General features: G+C 38.4%; 1 protein-coding gene across 1 annotated transcript in view; it reads right to left on the bottom strand.

Moving 5' to 3' along the window:
• The window catches only part of LOC116446205 (macrophage mannose receptor 1-like), a 32,102-nt gene extending 14,054 nt beyond the window's left edge, over positions 1–18,048 (bottom strand). Inside the window, exons 1-20 of the mRNA XM_032113579.1 lie at positions 17,869–18,048; positions 15,730–16,125; positions 14,315–14,488; positions 13,280–13,444; positions 12,866–12,982; positions 12,485–12,628; positions 10,946–11,128; positions 10,613–10,767; positions 9,685–9,798; positions 8,873–8,988; positions 7,938–8,086; positions 7,312–7,511; positions 6,808–6,929; positions 5,969–6,056; positions 5,130–5,274; positions 4,630–4,665; positions 4,372–4,541; positions 3,463–3,530; positions 1,695–1,795; positions 322–464 (exon numbers count right to left, since the gene is read on the bottom strand). Of these exons, the coding sequence (XP_031969470.1) occupies positions 322–464; positions 1,695–1,795; positions 3,463–3,530; positions 4,372–4,541; positions 4,630–4,665; positions 5,130–5,274; positions 5,969–6,056; positions 6,808–6,929; positions 7,312–7,511; positions 7,938–8,086; positions 8,873–8,988; positions 9,685–9,798; positions 10,613–10,767; positions 10,946–11,128; positions 12,485–12,628; positions 12,866–12,982; positions 13,280–13,444; positions 14,315–14,488; positions 15,730–16,125; positions 17,869–17,929 (2,847 nt within the window). The 5' untranslated portion in view covers positions 17,930–18,048. The remainder of the gene's footprint in view (positions 1–321; positions 465–1,694; positions 1,796–3,462; positions 3,531–4,371; positions 4,542–4,629; positions 4,666–5,129; positions 5,275–5,968; positions 6,057–6,807; positions 6,930–7,311; positions 7,512–7,937; positions 8,087–8,872; positions 8,989–9,684; positions 9,799–10,612; positions 10,768–10,945; positions 11,129–12,484; positions 12,629–12,865; positions 12,983–13,279; positions 13,445–14,314; positions 14,489–15,729; positions 16,126–17,868) is intronic.
• Positions 18,049–18,640: the final 592 nt, after the last annotated feature.

Here is an 18,640-nt window from a genome sequence, read left to right as displayed (position 1 = left end):
AGAGCTCAGCACAGTAAATGAGACGTGTATTTTTACTAGTGTTTTGCATTGCCAAAGACAGGTGAGCAACTTCCCTCATGTAGAGTTGTTGTAAGATGAAACTTTCTTCTTGTACACCTCAAGATCTCCCTCATAACTGCTGTGATCCCAACAGAGGCTGTAATTTCTGTTTCAGGATTTGTAATTTTAAGGTCTTTAAATACACACAAAAGGAACATAATTTCTGATAACTAAAAACCTTACTACAATTGAAAAACTGATTCAAAGATTTTTTCATTCTGCTCTTTTGAAAATACAGTATATTGACATTTCATACTGCACCTTGTTATCAAAGAGGAGCCAGTCTTCTGGACACCCACCCTTTGGTGGTGGTGAAGTGGGAGCAACAGTTGGACGAACAGTGTTGTTAAGCCTTTCACAGATGAATAACTCAACACTGCCACAGTTGAGATCATTCCACGTACCTGAAAGCAAATTAGAATTAAAAAACCCCAACAAAACAAAACAAAATGCAACTGAGACTGAGATAAAAAGTGTCCTTTCCTAGAGAAAATCTATCATAGGAAGTAAAACTGGTTACAGCATTTTTTCTTCTCTCCCCCAGGAATAATAAGTAATTGTATGTCTGTTTCCTTGAAATATTCAGGTTTCCAGCAAAATTTAGAATATAAATAATTTGTCTAGAAACAGAGATATTCAATATTGCAAAACCACAGCACTGGCAAAGGGGAGTTTCAGTTCAAATGCTTAAATCTCTGAGATCTGTAATGTCTCTGGAATCTGTCTGTATACGGCACTCAGTCCTGGTTACCTGACTACCTGAGCTTTTCACAGTCTTAGAGTTTTCTGTTATCTTTTCTGCCTATTGGAGTGTGATCTAAGAGGATAACATTAACATCATCATCCCCATCTTGTAGATCAGGAATGAATAAGAAAATAACAGGTTTCATTAGCTGCAGTTACAAGGTAACAACCTACAGCATTATTCACACCTAGTGTTTAATGGAGATATTGTCATTTTAATTCAGAGAAGTTAGGGACATAATTCATCTTATCTAAAAGAAGATTCCCAAAGGACATAATATTTACTCCCCAAAATTGCTCTTCCATTCACCTCTAAGAGAGCCTAGGAAGATCATCTCAGCTATAGATTTTGAGATTAGAAATGTTTAAAAGTAGAAGAGATTTACTACTCCAAAAAAAGAGTAAGTTCTTGGCTAGTATAGACACAAATCCAGTTCTCTGTATTAATGGACTTTAAAGAATATTTTATTTTAATTAAAATATTGTATAGCATTGCTTAACACTAAACCAAGCCATGCCCAAACCTCAGTTTTTAGGAACTGCACAAATGACAACAGATAGCTGATGTCCTGGAGAGGTAGGCATAAAATGGACAGAGATTAGAGGAGAAACAATACTGGCTCTATCTGCCAATTGTCTGATGCTTACCTGATTTGTTCACTTAGAAATTTTCTGACAAAATTGCAGGTGTAATTCAATGTGTTAGCTACGTAGCATTCAATTTTTTTAAAGTACATAAATAAAAGAAGAGACTACAATTTATTTTCCTTTGCTTTTTGAACACTATGAAACATCAGCCTGCTCAGTATGATAACCCACCCAGCCTTGCCCATGCAGCCCTCCCAGGCTTAAGGCACACCCTGCAGATTGAATGTTGTTACAGCACCCACCTGTATGGGTATACATGACCACACAGTTTTCATCATTATTTGCAAAATTGGGTTCATTTGGAGCCCAGGCAACATAGTTCACTGATGTTCCATCCATCCACCTGAAAGAAGTAATTTGAGGGAATTATAATTCTAAGTTGAATTAGTTAATATTTCTTTTCAAAGGATACATTTGAGTTGCATATTTTAAGTTTCCTCTATCTTAGCTAACAAACACATGTTGTTCTCTGCTAAAAGGAAAACAAGACCTTCCACTTGGAATTAGTAAAAAATATTTTCATATCAACTGCCTACAGTGTTGACTTGGACTAGGTCTGAATGAATAATCTTTACTGGTGGTCCCAGCTTCTCTTGGTCTCTGAACACTGATAGTGTGCTGGAAATGCACCAGTCTAGCACCGGATCTGGATTTCTCTGGAGCACAGAAACAGACACTTGAGCTTATTTTAGCAATTTCCTGGGTGAAAAGCTATACTATAAGATCTTGTAGGGTAAGAAAGAGTCTTGAACCATGTGCTGGGAACCACTTGGAACCATTTTAAGCATAGGAAATCTTTAATATTATACACCTATTAGCTATTTCTTTTTTCAATTATGCATGAATCATTTCCTAGCTTGGTGATTCACAAATTTATTTTCAAAAAGTAGCCAAGAAAAAAGTGAAAAAGCCTCAGTGTGCTGGAAGTCAAGTGATGAATCAGCCAAGACTGACAATCTTCAGATGATAGAACAATCTAATGTTTTTCCACCTTCGGAGACTGAGTAATTGCATGTGTGTTTTTGCAAGCAAATTATACATTAGGAAATCATCAGGATGCCTAGCTGCTTGCAAACCTCCTGAATCAAACTGGAAAAACCAGTACATAATAAACCAGGAGAAAGAATGTAAAGCAAATGTAAAGCACCATCATCCAACAGGGAAGAGAATGAAGCTTAGTGAGGTAACAAGGGAGGACTGGGAAAACGACAATTATCTGGGCAGTGAATGTGATGTAGAAAGCAGAAGCTCCAGGAGTTGAGACCATAGAGTCTCTGTGGTCTGTGGTTTGTGGCCAACAAAGGCAACCTGTGACAACAGAAGAAAGACTAAAATGAAGACGCTGAGACTCCTCTGACCAAGCTTTGAATCTCAGAAGAATGCATTAGAAAAAGATGCGGTGAGAGAGGAGTGCCACAGGAGACATGTCTACAACACAACTAATGCTCCAGGGGATGTTTAAGACAATTCCAGAGCACTTTGTTTCCAAAGACATTTCTAGAAGAGTAATGACTCCATGTCATCTGAAGCTGTCCTGCCCCAAACTCAGAGTACAACCGTCTGCAAATCCAGACCAGGTCTCTCCAGTATTGATATTTCACGTCTAAAAATCACTTTGATGCCTCTCACTGCAGGTTTCTAGGGTTCTTTTTCTTTGATCATTTCAACATTAAGTAATGCCTGCAAGTACAATCTGAAATGTGCTGGAGACCTCCACCCAACTTTTTCTTTCATCCAGCAAAGAAAAGAGGATGGTGCCTCACTTACTATGATCAAACATCTCGGCCTCAGAACTCAAGCGTGGGGTAAAGAAGCAAAAGAGGTGGAAATAAATAGTGAAATTATGATGGGAGAAGTGCTTTTCTGAGGAGCAGAATCCCATTTTAAAACTTTATATCAGGACATGGCTGTAGATTGTGTCAGTCATTGAATTTCAACTGTCTCCTAGAGCCAACCATGTCAAATGGAAGTACATTATGAGTCTGACAAAATTAATTTGTTTTTACTTACCGGAATGTTCTGTCAAGGCTCACACTTAAGCCAATATAGAAGTTATTCCCCCAGTCTTTATAGAAAACCTAAAACGAACAAACAAACAAATTTAATTAGCTGTAATAAAACAGATTTCAAATAAAATCAGAAAAGTTAAAAAAATGCTGTAGTTTTAGTTGCACAATTGCATGGTATATAACGTGCAGGGAGTTGTTGGAATTATGTGCCCAAACTGCAAAATGCAAAATTTTCCTCCAATTCTCAGTATATAACTGGGGGGGGGAGGCGGGGGGGGAAGAAGAAGCAAATTATCTGAAAAATAAATGGGAAAAAAGCTATGTTAAGGCAAGAAAGATCTCATAAGCAGGCTTATAGCAATATTTTTGAGTTTTAGGAAAACTTAATGAGAATTTGCTGAAAGGCTGTAAGTAAATCATGGGGGTTTGCACTTAGTCATGTGGAAGAAAGAATGTAATCAAATTTGATTTTAATAGTAGGAAGCTATTTCCAAAAAAGTATATCATCACCAGACCATTCTCTTCCTGTAAGAAAATATTCTTACTTAAACCGTTTACTTTGTGTATTCTGACAAAGAGCTTTTATTGAATTCTGAGCAAAGAATGAGTTAGAAAAAAAACCATAATTAGTAATTGCAGCTTTCAGCTAAACAGAGCAAAGTCTTTGAAATTTTCACCCTGAGAGCATTCTTGAAAGGAAGCTGAGAATTTGTCTACATACAGCAATTTATCAAAATAATTATTATAATAAAGCTTCTAAGAAGATAAGCCCATGAAGGGATGGAAGGTGGCACTGAATTTTTTTTTTTTTTTGATGGGGACCACTTTCTAATATTTCACAAACCAGCTGAAAAAAGGTGCCTCAGTTCACAACAAAGTGGTGCATTTTTCAACCAAACATGTTTCTTACATATTTCCAGAGAAAATTTTTTTCACTTTCAGTCTCAATGACAACAAGGTCACCACCATTCTTCTTGCAGAAGCCTCTGGCTTTTTCCATAGACATTGCATCTTTGCTGAAGTAGTATTCCTTGTGTTTATATATTATCCAGCCATCTTCACCAACAACGTATTCATAATCTGCAAATTAAAACATTAATTAGCCTGCAATAGAAATTAACTTCATTACATGTTAATTAATTTTTTTCATTGAAAGCACAAGACTTACTGAATGTGGAATTAGGCTCTGGTTTCAGTGAGGCTCCTGCAATATAAATCAGTATTTGAGTATATTTTGTTTCTCAGCTCTCTCTGTTATATTTATACAGTAATTAGCATTTTAATTCCTAGTAACAATCTTAAGGGTTACTCAGTATATTCTCATTTTTGTCACAGAATTTCTCAGAGTGTCTGAAAAAAACAGCTACATTCAGCAAAACAGCACATTAGAGCTCATCATAAGTCAAGCTGACAGAAACTATGCCCAAATCAGGGTGTTGTGTTTATCTTTTCCAACATACTGCATATACATTCCAAACTTGCCTATGTACTTCATGGATTAATTAATAGTTTTCTACTGCCTTTAATGAAATTAAATGTATAAATTGTTTTACTGTGATTGATGGCACAGCTGTCTCTAATACATGCACATACAGATAATGTCATCTGACCTGGGAAGGATGTCCTTATCTACCTCTAAATGTTCCTAAAGGCAGGAAGTTATCTTACCTTTTTTGATTTGGCAAACATAGTCCAGCATGTGTTCACAAAATAAATCGTTCCAGTTCATATTGAGGTAGCCAGTAAATACACCACATTTTTCATTCCCATCATAATTGTTTGGTTCTCCATGTGACCATTTTTCAAAATTTACCTGTAATGGAAACACAACTTTGTTACTATTTTCCTTTTAAAAGGAAACACTTGTCTTGTATCATCCTCTTAAAGAAGAATGTACTTCATTTGATTTCATTGTCCATCTTGTTCTTTAATGCCAGACATTTTAAGGAGAAGTGCATGACACTTGAATAAAATAATAATTCACCTATGTGTTTATAAGCCATGTGAATAAGCCAAAAAGTTCTTGCCCCATTTGTGACCAGGAGAGTTGATGTTCTCCTGTCAAGCTTTAGAAAGAAATATGTTCTCTGATTTCTGCCTTGTTTATCCTGCTCAGATGTTCCAGCCCAAGACAATCCATTGGTGCTGCCATATGGCCTTGGGCCTGGCAGATTGTGATCTACTTAAGACAACGAGAGCAGCAAAGCTGAGTTTGTGTAAATGCACAAAATTATTTCTCGCAGCAAATGACAAATAGGAATATAGAGATTAACACAATCAGACTTGCTTAAATCAGGAGCTATACTCCATCACGTTTCATTACTGTAAATGTTGTATTTTTATCTATAACTATGAACTATCAGAAGATTTAAGACTAATTCCTACAGCGGAATCAGGTACTAAAGACTTAAGATCACTTGCACCTTTTGTAGAGTTATGAGAGCTCTCTGCCAAGAGATACATAAAAAAACTAGTCAAAAATCTGGAATAACAAATTATTTACTCACTGGTGAGCCATCACTCCATGTAAATCCACCATCAGAGTTCAAGGCACTTAAACCCATCCAGTAAGAATAGTGAATATAACCTCTGTCTCTGAATGATTACAAATACAGACAATCAGACACAGTGTAAAAAAACAAAGAGGAATGTATAGCATTACATTATTCTCAGTATACTTGATACTTCAAGTATAATTTGAGACAATCATATAAAATAATCATTCAATTGTCATGTGGGGAAAAACAGCCTGGCACTGCACTTGGCAGGAAGCAGTGAAACACAGAACTTTGTGGGAAAGATCACAAATGCTGTAAGTCCACAGATACTGAGCTAAATAAAATATATTTAAAGATCTGGGTTCCACCAAGTAGCTTAGGCATCCAAATTCAGACGTGTCTGCAGTCATGGTTTAAACATTTATATAAGCACATCAGTAGGAATAGGTCAGGCTTTTCTTAGCTTCCAATTTTCCCCCCTTACTTAAGGTGAGAAACTAGCACAAAATATTCTTTTAATCAAGAGTATTTTATCTACTGATCGGCTACAAATGAGGTAAAAAGACCAGTTTTCTCTCTTTTAATTAACTTCAGTTAAAACCAATTTTGATCATATTTGTCTCAATTTTGTTTATGTTCAGGCAACTTTAGTGCATGGCACCACCTTGACACCTTCTGTGTCAAGAAAACCTTTTGCCCACCCCTTTTTACCCATTTTTTTCTGCCACTTTTTACACCATCTTTGTAGAGAAGAAATTGATCACCAGAAATCCTTTGTGTCTTTCAGAAAGGCAATTCAAAAAAACTTTTTTTCTTATATTTAAATGATGGACTTTGCAGATACTTACAGTCTAGCTATCAGATTTTGTTCTTCTTCACTGTGGATACATGCAAGATCTCCTCCAATGGTTCTGCAAAAATCTCTTGCTTCAAACCATGTTTGCATTTTTTCCCTTCCTCCCTGAAAGATCTATAGAAAGTGGGCAATTAAACACTGTGTTGGGTACTACAGATATTTAGAAACACAAATATGGGCTTCTATCTTTCTTCTGATCCTTTGGTCTAGTTCTATCACTGACTATTTAGTTGTTCAACCGTTCAACCTGTGGGCATCTATTTGATTATTGAAACTTTGTTTTTCCTATCATCTCAGACGTCCTGTGGCTCCAAACTTCAGTTCCATACTCATACAGCTTTTTCCAACATTTCCCAGCTGTACCACTTGGGGACGGCTGGAGATGTTACCACAGACTGTGTATCAGATAGGCGGGGTAAAATCCATCTTCCATGAATGCACCGAACATATTCTTATTTAAATGGCAAACACTTGCATTCAGAAATGAAACACCTACTTTGAAGCAGAAGCTGCTCTGAGGAATAGACTGCCATCCATCTGGGCAAAACAGGAGAGGGGATGCTGTTGGAGGAGGAGGAGGGGTGACTCCTTCCACCAGCTGCTTGCAGAGAAATGTGTTCGTTTCTTCACAGTTCAAAATATCCCATAGTCCAGCTGAAGTTCCTGTTGCCATGGCCACACAGCCTGACTCTCCTCCTTTATAAAACATAGAGTTGTTAAATCTTATTGATGACTACATCTTCTCAAAATATCTGCTTCTTATTTAAGAGCAACCTGTTCCCACTGTGTTTGGATACCAACAGCTCACAATGGCTCATGTGCATTCCCATTAAATCATTAAAGGATTTTTTTTTTAAATGTAAGTTCCTTTTACATTATGCTAGGAATCACTTAAAAATGCCCATCAAAGACCTAATGATACCAACAGACATGTGCAGTCCCAAGTGATCTTCTAGATGGAGTTACTGCAATGCCTGATCTAATCCCTTTAGCACAAGTGGAAAGTTGCATTACCCTTTCTGCTGCTTTATGCCAGAAGAGTTTCTAAACCACTTTTTAGCTTTCAAACTCCCACTTTGTGTTTCCCCAGAGCAGGAACTCAATGGCCCCCACAGCACGTACCAGGCATTCCCATATTCCAGTGAGTGAAGGTGACAGGATCTCCACTGGCCCACCTGAATGTCCCGTGCTCTTCCACATCTGAAAGACCAATCCAGAAGTATTTTTCTGGTTTGAATCCAATTATGGAGGTCAGAAAAGCTTGTTCGTATCTGTGAAGAGTAAGCACCAAACTGCTGTATCACATTTTATCAGAATTTATTCATTCTTCAAACAGTTCATAGTAGCAAATCTGGTAACATTAAGGTGATTTGTCAATATGTGTGAAATGAAGCAACGGTAATTGTCTTACTTTTGTAGTTCTAATTATCATACAAAATAGCTTTTTTTTACATTTTTGCTCTTATGTCTAGCATTTAGGACGATTCTATTCACCTTTTATACTGCACAATGAGTAACAAAAGCCAAACAATACTTGAGTTAATGAGTATGTATTTCTCATTCTATATGAACAACAGCTACAGTGTTTTACTGAGCTTTATGATAAGGTCTAGGTCTTTAAATCTTGTTATTGTGGGGAAAAAAAATCTACTTTTATTCCAAAATGGGTACTCTTCCAGATCTGGGTGTTGCAAAGAAAGAAAAAAAAAAGGCTGAAAAGCTTGACTCCAGGATAAATAAATAGTTTCAGGTTTATCTGTTCATTTTTAGTTCAAAAAGTTTTAAAACTTTTTGTCAATCTAGGGTTGTTGTGTGGCTGACCCAGTTTTTTAATTCCTGGAGGCAACAACAGTGCATGTAGTAGCAATGTCCTGAATGTATTGATGACCTAAAAGCCCCTGATGTATTATGCAATACTTCATTATCTCTACCTTAAATTTTCCTGGGAAAGAGTGGTGACACACTAGATATGAATAACTGTTAAGTAAGAAGAAATTTCTGTTTAACTCTTTCATCCTGGTTACACACATAAAAGGACAGGAATTATGTTTCCATACCTGTCTCTCACAGTAGCCAGGTAACCTTTGTTTTCTTCACAAACTTTTTTGGCTTCTGAAAATGTTGCTGGCAGCTGCACCAAGGAGTAACAGTAAAAACCGTGCTTCATCCAGCCCTGTCAGTGTCGAAGCAGAGATGTGCAGAGAGGCAGTCAGATTGCATAGCTTTGTGCACTTCCAAAACCCACCTTAGTACCACACCCCAAGTGAAAACTGATATCAAAGGCCATGAAAGAAACCAAGAGGCTAATCAAACATAGCTTTTGTAACCATAACTCTGTGTCTTGTCCCTTGATACCGGACACACAAGGGGTCTTTGCAGTGAGCTGTGGTTATGCCTTGGGGCCGGCAACTGCAGTCACAGCCGCTTTGCAGCTCCCTGTGTAAAGCTTGCTCTGCCTTCTCATTGCCTAATAAGCTGTTGCAGAAGCTCACAATCTGCAAAACAGTTATCTCAAATATTCCTGATTGTTGTGGCAGATTGATAGAACTGAGAAGGCGTGCAACCCATGACACGTGAGTTACACCCTGAAAAGATTGCTCTGCAGAGAGTGGCTTTTATGGGTGCAGTTACCAGTTCTGCAGTAGGAGAGAGCTGAGTGAAGTGTACTTGTAAGGGAATAAAAAAAAAAGTCAATCTACATTTCAGTTAAATAAAGCAGAAGTTTCCCTTTAAGTATCAATACATATGAAATTAACAGTTTTCTAGGCTCCACCAAGAACAGTCAAAATAATTTACTCTTGTCATAGTTATTATCATGGGAGTGAAAGTAACTTCCAATCACCTTTTGCTGCTTTTGTTTTACACTTACTTTCTGGCAGCCTGGGTAGGTAACTTCAACTTCCCCTGGTTCTTCAGCCAAGGGTTTCCTTTTGCAGATGTAGCCAAATTTCATTTCACAAGCACTGTCAGCCCAGGATCCATCCTGGGTAGGGTAAGAAGAGACCAAAAAGAGGAGTGAAAGATAGAGACAATTCAGATCCAACAAGAATATTCACCATCCTCAGAAAGAACCTTTCTCTCTTCCTATGGCTGAGACTGTTTCAGCTTTCTTCCTTGCCTTGTTTTTTCTCCAAAACTCCCAAATACGTACAGTAAGGGCCACATTTCCTCAGAGGTGTGAGAATAAGGGTTGGATGTATTCAAGATGCCAGGACTGATGAGAGTAGGAAGGAAACATTCTATTCCTCCCTATTCTCACCAGCATAGCATCAATTATGTTCATATAACCAGATGACTATGGCAAGGAAGTGCTGGATAAACCAAACATAAAATATGAAAAATATGTCTTGTGTAAGTCTTTTTCCACAATATTACACTTTTTTTATATACTGAGTGTAAAACAAGATAGAATTTGGTTTTGTGCCCCCAGTAATATGAACCTCCAAAGTTTTAGAGAAAAAGTTAGAAAGTTCCTGCTCCAAGAATCTATTCCTCTATGATCAATCATGTTCAATGTGGATGATGATTTATTTCAACCAATTTCAGATGGGAATTGTCTCAGAGAAGACTAAGTCTCCATGCAATGCACTGCTTCTGGTGCATCACACACCTTCCTAGATCTGGTCTCAAGTATTCCTCCACACTAAGATATCCTAAATTAAACCAAGTTAATAAATATTTTTAAAACCAGCATTCCTCTTTCTGTCTTTTTTTTTTTTTTTTTAGTATCACAGATGTTTTCATTTTGAGGGGCAGAAGGACAGAAGAAAGCATGAGAGTGGAGAAGGGATTTTTACCTCTCCCTTCATAAGGATGCAGTTTGCCTTATTCCAAGTGTGGGTTGGCTCTCCATGGTGCCATTTGGTATAAGTCACAGGTGTGCCATCGCTCCATTCAAAGTACCTTTGAACCCTGAAGTCATTTAGGCCAATCCACAGCTCATCATCTGGCTCTGGGAACACAAAATTAATTGTAGGTATGGATATTTCTTACAATGAAATAATTACATCTCACACCCACTTTTGACTGAAGAATTTAAAGAAAATATAAAATCATGGTTACAATGATTGAATGAATAATAGCAACAGTATAATCCCAGATTAAAAAAAGTGACCTGAAGGAATACTCACTGTACCCAAGCTGTGACACTGTAAAACTGTACTCTTCAATATTATGAATACTCGCCAGCTCTCCATCTTCTTTTCTACAGGAAGACTGGGCTTCTTTCCATATTTTTGCTGTTCTATAAATTCTGTAGCAATGACCTGCGTAGGGCACCCATTCCCTGGGGCACTTAAAATGCCTTGAATCACCTAAAAAAATTATGTCATTAATGATCAGCTCTATTCAGTGTTTTATTTACATCAAAAAGAAAATTACCTGCACTAATATGAATTTGAAATATTGGAGCACATACTGGAAGAGGAGAGAATCCAAAGTCTGAGGGTACAAAAATTACAAAACAAAGTTTTCCCTCCCATTTGTGCTTGGAGCTCCCAAAAAACTATTTTACAGGATTAAGTAAATACAGAGTAATTTGGCATGCAAATGTACAGGACACAACTCCACATTAAATCTCTCTCAGTGAGGCTCTGGGTACAGAGAACAGCCATGTTCCACAGAAAAGGGCCTCTTTTCCTACTCTATCTTGGTGAATTTTGTAGATTTTTTATATTTTTTTCTCTGGAAACACCAGGTGTTCAGGAGCTGGTTGGAGCTCCCACACAGCCCAAATCATATATCAAAGAGTCCAGACACAATCATGTTGCACCAGAAATGTTATACCAGAAATTCCAGCTACACAGAAATGCCGTACGCTTTGTTCAGCACTTATTTCTTGGTATAAATTTAGTATGGCCAGCCCACCTTCCATTGCTGGAAATGTTCACATCTGCTGCACCTACAGAGAGAACTGAAGAGGGGACGATGTGTGCCCAGCATTGGTGTGTGGTCAATCTCTTTGTCTGATGCTCCCTGGACATGGTTTGGACCTGGGCAAACTTGTACTCCCCTAAGCAACATCCAGACATGGTTTGGAGGTTAGCAGGGTCAGAAACTTTTCCAAGTGAACTGCCTGGATGCAGCCAGAAATACAGGATATGCATGTGTCATGCATTCTCTGAGCTACATAATCTTGTATACTCAAATATTTAAGTGGAGTGTGAAGTTAATTGCATGCTGGGAAATCCCAGGTGAAGCAACTTCACACCTATTTCTTCACTTAGATAAGACCTAGTCTGCCTCAAGTGGAAAGGGAATTCAATTGGAGAAAGTTTCCAGATGCATATTCTGATTTTCTTCCTTTGAGAATAGAATAAAAAGGGCCACAGAGAGGAGGGGAGCATGAACTCTTGCTCACATCTTTTAGCAGGACATTGGTTTAGAGTATATTTCAGAGCAGAGGATATTCATCAGTATTTCATGGTCTGGATAACATGGCTAAACACCTAATCCTGCCTGCTTTGGAACCCTGGGCTCTTTTCCAAATGATGAACAACATTTAGATGTCATCTTTAAAATGAGCCAGAAAATTAATGTGTTCTCAGTATTTGACCCAGGCCAACGAGCATTATCCTTTTGTTTTGACAACATGATGCCATTTCATATATGACATCCTCACAATATTTCTCACTGCATGTAAAAGTAGCCTTAGATTTTGACCAGTGTACCTGAGGTGATGGTGAAAAAATCCAAGGAAGTGTTTCTCTTCTGGCAGATATATCCCAGTTTCCGATCACACATCTGGTTTTCCCATTTGCCATTCCTACCTTGGAAGGTCCCACATATTTTTCCAGATTCCACAGAGGGACTTCCTTTAAAAAAGACGAAGAGAATCCTTCTGTTAACAGTGAAACTTTTCATCTCTTCACAGGAGGGAATGTGCAAGACTTTTGCAGCTGCAAAGCCACCGGAGTATTATTCTTTAAAGTGATAAATCCCAAGAGATGTGACAACAGGGCATTGCCAGGGATGGGAGGGGGCAGGGAGGAAAGGGGAGGGAGGAAATTTCGGCCCAGATGTTAATCATCATTTAAGAAAAGTGCACTTACCTGGAGCCCAGTTGAGGTATCTGAAAGGACTTCCCCCAGTCCACTGCCAGCCACTGTCAAGTGCATTGTAGAGACCAGTCCAGAGCTTTGCATTGATGCCCAGGTCACTAGTGAGCCCTAAATGGCCAAAAGAAACAAACAGTCAGGCTATTAAATGCCTATGATTTTTTAAGTTATTCAAGAAAACTGGAAATAATATTTTAAAGCATGAGGGATTTATTTTTTATACGGGTTAGATTATTTCCATTAATTTAATACAGGTTTGTGTGAGAAAAGGGCAGCTCCTCTAAGAATGTCACTGAGACATATTTTTATGAGATGAATGTAAGTATCCATGTTAAAGACTTCAAGCTGACTTACATTTTCAAAACAGTGCATTACTTTTTGTTATATTTTAGGGTTTTTTTACTTTACCTAATAAATACATTTCTTCACGAAGGTCTACGATACTTAATAATTCTGCATTCTGCTGCTGGCAGCTTTTTCTTGCTTGGTGCCATGTCAAAAGTGATTCTGAGTTTATCTGATAGCGGGTTTCTGTCACAGGATTTGTTTTCCAAAAGTTATTGTGGGTCGTGTCTATAAGAGATGTAAATATTTGCTTCAGACTAAAACTATGTAACTATGTGATTTGATAATTTTTATATACATTTGGCCTCACATAAATATACTTTTTCTATTCAATGTTAACAATGTCATTTACATATGGAATTATTTATCCCTAAAACGCTAATTTTTACATTGACCCCGTTTCTTTTTATTTATACAGCTCATCTACTTCTCTCACATTTCAGTCCACATGAACCCACTCACTGACATATTTTATCTCTACAAGTATTTCTCTATTCACCATATAGAAGTTTTCTTACATTCAGACTCCTCTTATGCTCTTCCAGACCACCCAATATGACAGAAATTATAGATTCCACATAATCACATGTGAAGTGGGGATGAAGGGGTAGGGAATTAGTGTTGGGGTTACTGGAAAGCTGTGTTGTATTATTTGTAGGTGTATGGAAGCACTGGAGCACTGAATGCACGTGAAGGTCACTGCCTGTGTCCTGCACCCTTCCCTTCAAGCCCTCGTGTTCTCTCCTCCATCCTATAATACACCACAGTCTCCTGGTGTATCTCACCTTCCTCATCCACTGCACTTCCTTCTAGGAAGGAACCCTTCCAGTCCTAGGGTTTTTCTCTTCCTTTATCCATCAGTGCCAATCATCACCCTCAGAATACTCCCTCTATGTTCCAGTCTTGGGAACACGGTAGGACAGTGAGAGTGAGGAGCAGATGCCTCATTTCCTCGTTGCATGGCTCACCAGTGGACTAGGCGAGCCAGAATTCAGCTCACTGTCCAATGCTACTTCCACATCCCAAGGAGATTTTGACCACAAGAGTGGATGACACTTTTGCTTAACAGCCTTCCTGAGATTTTTATAAATAAATTACCTTTTAGTGGGCAGTTTCCAAACAACTGGTCTTTATCAAAATCTGAAGAAGTTGCACACCAGAGAGAGTCTGCATCATTCCTCCGAGGGATGCATTCAGCATACCATTTCCCCTGGTGCTTAAAAGGGAACACACAGGGTGCACCAAAGGCATTTCCTCCCAGTGTATAGATGTCTATGGAGAGAAGCAGAGATCAACACTCAGCAGTCAGCTGGCATCGGATGCTCACCACAGTGACATTCACAGGCAGCTTTCCATGGACAAAGCTGAGTCATGCAGGGCTCAACACACCAGGATTTTGTTACCCCGAATCTTTACAAGGCTGTTGTGACAAACAGGTATGACTATGGAAAATATTCAGAACTAAGACTCTCAAACACTTAATTGGGCCTCAAACTAATTTCTGTTTAACTTTGTCATGCCGTTGCTTTCTGGACTACTGTGTCAGAGGTCCCTGTGACTCAGCCTCTCCCATGGCATACACACTTCTGTCCTTAGATAATGTATATATTCTCTTTTTCTTTTCCCCTTGCATGGTTGAAAAACTTGGAAAGGACAGATATCACAATATTTTTATTTGTCTTCACAAGAGGAAGTTATATCTTATATTTGCAAGGACTCTGCTAGGAAGTGATACTTCCATCACTATCCATCACTAATTTGCTGCTGTCTGTACAAAATTATGACTAACTTCATTCCGGTGGAACAGCTGTAGCGTACAACAAAAATTCATTCCATTGTTATTTAAATTCCCAACCTACCAGTGTCACAATAGAAAGGAGATTGATTACTTGATCCTGAATGCCCCCTCTACATAGCCCAAGAGCCATGAAATTGTAGGAAAAGGTGATCTTACTCTCTAGTGGTCTTTTCCCAGGGTGATAAAACATTGCATCCTGAACCATTTTTCCTTTTGTTTTTTTCTACTTTTTCGATTTACTAGGCCTGGGAAACACTAGGTAAATGATGTTAATGGGGGATTCCATCTATCTAAATTAGAAATTAACTTCTTAGAGATCATTAGTGGTCAAACCAAATAAAAGCAACAAAAAAACCAAATATAACACAATCATCTCTTCTACAAATTGTTCAGACGTATTTTAAAACAGTCCTAGATTTCCTTTTGCTGTTGCTGTACAAACAGAATTTGCTTTCTTCCTTGATTACATAATAAGCCTTCATCATTTTATCACTTGAAAGAATTGCACTTTACAAGTTACGCAGAAATGTATACAGCTGTATTTGCTGAAAAGTATACAGATATATTCACCTTTCATTTCTACACCCTACTTATAATTAGCTGCTCTGCTGATGTCACTAAGAAAGTGGTTGCTGCCTGTCAGGCAGTCAGTGGAATGCTTTGTAGGTGAGGCAGTCAAGTTACCAAAACATAGAGATGGAATTTCAGTACTCACCCTCATAGCGCTGAGAGCACACGCTGTCTGCACTTCCACGGATTCTCCACCTGCTCCCTTTGCTGGATTTGGACAGCCTGACCTTCTTCCCCTTGCCCTTGCCATAGTTGAGAAACAAATCCTTGCCATGGGTTGCAAGTGTCTCATTTCTACATTCCCACCACTGAAGTTCATTTGTCCTGTTGCAGGATTCCAACGTGATGGCAGCCTCATCGTCCTTGGCAAGCACCCCCAGGCACAGCTTGAGTGCCATGCTCATCAGCTGTGTGGGAGACACCCACCTGAACTTTTGAAACTCATCATGCTCATCACAGGTGGTAGTTATGACTGAGCTAGAGTTCTGAGCTTGGGCACAGAGCTTGTTGTCTTCATTGTAGATTGAAAATATTCCCCTAGCTATAAAATAAAATGATAATGCAAACATTTGAGGAGAGGTTTTGTAGGAGATAAAGTCAGTTAGTTGCTATAGAAGAGTCTGCTACCAAAAGAAACCAAAAAAAACCCCACAAAACGAAAACACCCAAACTAAAAAAATAACCCAAAAGAGTATATGTAGTTCACAGAGAAAGAAATCAAGGGAGGTTAATCATTGGTATGAAGGATATTTATGAAAATATTCTTAAATTGAAAAAACACAAAAGTTGAAAATACAGCTCTTTTGATAGAAATTGCTCTTCTTCATATTCCTCCTGAAACCACGGTGGTCTCAAAATGCATGTCAAAATAGACCTTCACCACATTACATTTCATCATTTCTTCAAAGTTCCACCATATCATATTGAAATGGGCTTTAATTTTGCAAGTAAAAGGACTATTTTGCTTTAAAGCTATTAAAAATGGTTTATATATTCAAGATTTAAAATTTTTATATTTGGCCAAAATGACATTGTGGTTTTCAGCTCACCAAGAAAGTGGTGTATTTTTCAATTTTGGTTAATTATCTTGGAAATTTTTAGCAGCTGTGCAAAAAGTCATTTCTTCACAGAGTTTTATTTGTAGGTTTCTCAGGAGGGAAGCCACAACTTGCAGCATCATCAGTTCTGAGCACAGTTAAACTAAGCCAATATCCTAAGTGCTATTAATAACTACATTTGTAAATAGAAATGTGAGACACTACACATCAGGGTTTTGTTTCTTAAGATCGCATTCAACAAAAAGCCTGTTCCAAATCTTCACTCTTTTTGCAGTTCAACTTGTATCGCTTTGCTCCCTTCTAAGTGACAGGCAACATCATCCAGCTCACTCAGCTGTGCCACTGAGTTTTACCCAAGGTTTCTCACCAAGGCCAGAATACTTAAGTGGGCCTTCATAACCCTCCCATCCAAAGCTTCCAGGGAGTTTTTGAACTGCCTTGATGGTGTTGCTCTGAAAGGTTACAGACCAGAACAAGCCAGGCAGCATTTTCCCTGACAGAGCTCTCCTGCTGCAGTGGTTCTTAGGAAGGTTAGCAGAGGATAGGTTAGAGCTGGCTTGGTCTCACCCCAAAGCATGCACAGCAGAAATTGTCCTGTGGTGAATTAGACCAATGGTCCATTGGCTGGTCCCTGCCGCCATTCAAACAATGGCACTGGGCTCCCAGACTTCTCTAGCTGGGAGCTTCCCGTGGAAAAGATACAGTGTCATTTTTCTTCCTCTCAGCAGTAGGAGGGTGTGAAATCTAATAGATGGAGGGGATTTTAAGGTCCTTCCTGAAGCTCTCAGCTTGGAAACAGGATTTTGATATGCACTGATCAGTATGCTGTGGTCTATATGAGCTGCCAAGAAACTCAAAGCACACATCAGCCAGTAGCTCTGTGCATGCTGAGGCTTCACTGCCCTGTACTTCTGAGCTCTTCTAGCCTCTGATGGAGTAAGGTGAAATCAGCTTTTTCCTGCATTCAGCTTTCTCAGAGAATCAGCACTGCCAAGGTTATGCCCACATCTGTTGGCATATTCCTTTCACTCATATACCTCATGTGGAAACCTGGGTTAAGGAAAGAGAATGCCTATGCAGATACCACCAAACTTCAGAACTGAAGAAAAATTACTCAAAGTACATGCTGTGACTAGATCTAAATTCACTGCCCACTTAGGGAGATATCTAGAACTCATGTTAAAGAACTTGAAAACCTCCACACTCAGCAGAGGACAAAGACTTACCAGACATTTGAAGAGATGTACTAACGGAGAGAAGAAAAATCAGGGGCAAGTAGAGAGACATGGCAAATAATTCACTGCTTTCTTCCCTTCACCTCGTATTGATGCTAAAGACCAAATCAGCGCCTTGCAAGAAAACCCCTCTGCATTGGAGTGGATTAACAAACCCTTTTTAAGACCCAACAGATACAGGGAAGTTCTGAATTTCAAATAAGGAACTGTGTCATGTCACATGAGTAATTTTGAAATAATACATTAATGAGTGAACTTTGCTTTCTAAGCTAGTTTTTCTACTGTATAAAAGTTTGCCATGGAAATATGAGATCTGACAGGTAACATCTTAGTGTGGATTTTTTAAGTCATACCTTATAATTCAGAATCATTATTTTTACAAAAAGGTGAGATTACTGCCTCATCTGCAAAAATAAATGAAAGAAGTAAAAAAGAAGAGAAAGATTTGTCTATATCAATACATGATTTAAAAAGCTAGAGTACAATGCAGTACCGTGAAAATCAGCTGGGACACCATGCAATTCAAGTAACTATGGCCTTGGATTCAGAAAGGACCAGAATTTTCCATGCCTGCAATTCCACAGAAAAGAAAAAAAGCTGTAGAAAGTCAAATCTGTGTCCTTCAGGAGACACTTATTCTTTCTTTTGCTCCATTCTCGATTACATGCAGGAGTAATTACCCAATGGACAGCAACAGCTGAAGAAATTTGGGAAAGAAACCACACAATTCTAGGAAGAAGAGAACCTGTAACTGGAAAATACT

This window comes from Corvus moneduloides, chromosome 1 (assembly GCF_009650955.1).
Source record: "Corvus moneduloides isolate bCorMon1 chromosome 1, bCorMon1.pri, whole genome shotgun sequence".
NCBI classification, from domain to species: Eukaryota; Metazoa; Chordata; class Aves; order Passeriformes; family Corvidae; genus Corvus; species Corvus moneduloides.
The sequence above is the reverse complement of the archived record's forward strand: the minus strand, read 5'-3'. Positions and strand labels throughout refer to the sequence as shown.